The sequence below is a fragment of the Salvelinus sp. IW2-2015 genome, unplaced genomic scaffold, assembly GCF_002910315.2.
Source record: "Salvelinus sp. IW2-2015 unplaced genomic scaffold, ASM291031v2 Un_scaffold13136, whole genome shotgun sequence".
NCBI lineage: Eukaryota > Metazoa > Chordata > Actinopteri > Salmoniformes > Salmonidae > Salvelinus > Salvelinus sp. IW2-2015.
Window position 1 is genome coordinate 1 of NW_019954392.1, and position 1,779 is coordinate 1,779.

At 50.2% G+C, this 1,779-nt stretch overlaps 1 protein-coding gene across 1 annotated transcript; it reads left to right on the plus strand.

Annotated features, from left to right (window-relative positions):
* Positions 1-16: 16 nt before the first annotated feature.
* Positions 17-1,505, plus strand: LOC112080217 (microtubule-actin cross-linking factor 1, isoforms 6/7). The gene is made up of 4 exons (XM_024145967.2): positions 17-97; positions 290-516; positions 731-937; positions 1,349-1,505. The coding sequence occupies exons 2-4, from the start codon at positions 349-351 to the stop codon at positions 1,421-1,423; spliced, it is 450 nt and encodes a 149-aa protein (XP_024001735.1). The 5' UTR covers positions 17-97; positions 290-348; the 3' UTR covers positions 1,424-1,505.
* The last annotated feature ends 274 nt before the right edge of the window (positions 1,506-1,779 follow it).

Sequence of the window (1,779 nt, forward strand, 5' to 3'; positions counted from 1 at the left end):
TTCCCCCATCAGTCTCTGAATGAAGAGATAGTGAGCAGGAAGAAGCAGGTTGACCAGGCCATCAAGAACGGACAGGCCCTGCTCAAGCAAACCACAGGTACAGTACAACCTCGAACTCTGGATACTACGGATTCTCCCTTCCCTGATTCTGGACCAGCTCTCCAGTAGTCCGCTTCTAACCATCTCCATCACCAGCCAAACAGCCGGAACTGTTCTTGGACCTGTCGTTATAAAGGCATAACCAGGGAGCCTGTATTCCACTGACTCTTGGTCTGTTTTACCCCTGTAGGTGAGGAGGTTCTGCTGATCCAGGAGAAGCTGGACGGTATCAAGTCTCGCTATGCTGAGATGACGGGCGGGAGCAGCAAAGCCCTCCGCACACTGGAGCAGGCCCTGCAGCTTAGCACGCGATTCGCCAGCGCCCACGACGACCTCAACCAATGGCTGGACAAGGTGGAGGCGGAGCTCAACATCATGGAGCCCGACGCCACGCCGACCTATCAGGACAGACAGAAGGTTTTCTTAACAGTTTATTACACATATATTTTATGAATATATAACATATAGATTTAAATAGATTTACAGTCTGCGATATTTCCAGATGTTCAGTGGTCATTTCAGTGAATGACCCATTGTTTCTTAAATAATTCCTTGTTCCTTAGCCCAACTGTAGCTTAAGTAGGACTTATATCTTGAGTTGAAGATGCTCAAATCTGTGTGTGTCTCCCAGGAGCTGAAGTGTGTGTCAGCGGAGAAACGTCTGGTTTTGGACACGGTCAACGAGGTGGGCAATGCCCTCTTAGACCTGGTGCCCTGGCGTGCCCGCGAGGGTCTGGACCGCCTGGTGGCGGACGCCAACCAGCGCTACCGAACGGCGGACGAGACCATCACCCAGCGGGTAAAGCTGGTACAGGCTGCCATCCAGAGGTCACAACAGGTACTGCAACGTGACAAAATCAAATGAAAAGTGGTACACCATTAGTACTTCACTGGGCACTGGCTGCTGAGTGCATTCAGGGTTCATATTTACAGTGCATGGTGGTGTTGATAGTTAAAGGTAGGGCTAATTGTAGAAGTTCATGATTTGAGTCGTTTTTATTTCCATGTCTTTGTTCTCTGGGTCAATGGTGTGTAGAAGTCATTCATGAGGTTTCTGCGCTCGTTGCCAACAAGAGGATGATGCGAAAGTTGTGGCATTTCCCTCTGGTCTTCTCTTGGCGTGAGGAGGCTGTGTGTAATGCTAACCAGCTGACGCTACTGTGAATGCTAAATACCGCGTCATTCTCTCAGTCAGTATGTGGAGGCTGAGTGTGCCGGTGCTAACTGTGTGTATCTCTCTGTGCCTCAGTATGAGGAGGCGGTGGACGCGGAGCTGACCTGGGCTGGGGAGACGGAGAGGAAGCTATCCTCCCTGGTCCTCTGAGTCTAGGAGCCTGACGTCACCGTGGCCCAGCTACAGGTCCAGAGGCCTTCAATATCGACATCATCCGACACAAAGACACCGTGGACCAGCTACTCCACACCAGGGACGACATCCTGGAGACCTGCAGCGACCAGCAGAGGAACGCTCTGTGGTGAGGAGAGACGGATGAAGGGGAGGGAGAGTGAAAGAGACAGAGAAATGCAGGGAGTGAGAGAAGGGTGAAAGGCTTCCAAACAGCCCAAGAGGACTTTTGTAACATGTAAACAATGGCCAATTCAAGAAAATTAGTTCACAGGAAAATCAAACGACATGATAGACTTTTATTCTAAATTAAGTTATTAAAAACAAGGAGGGAG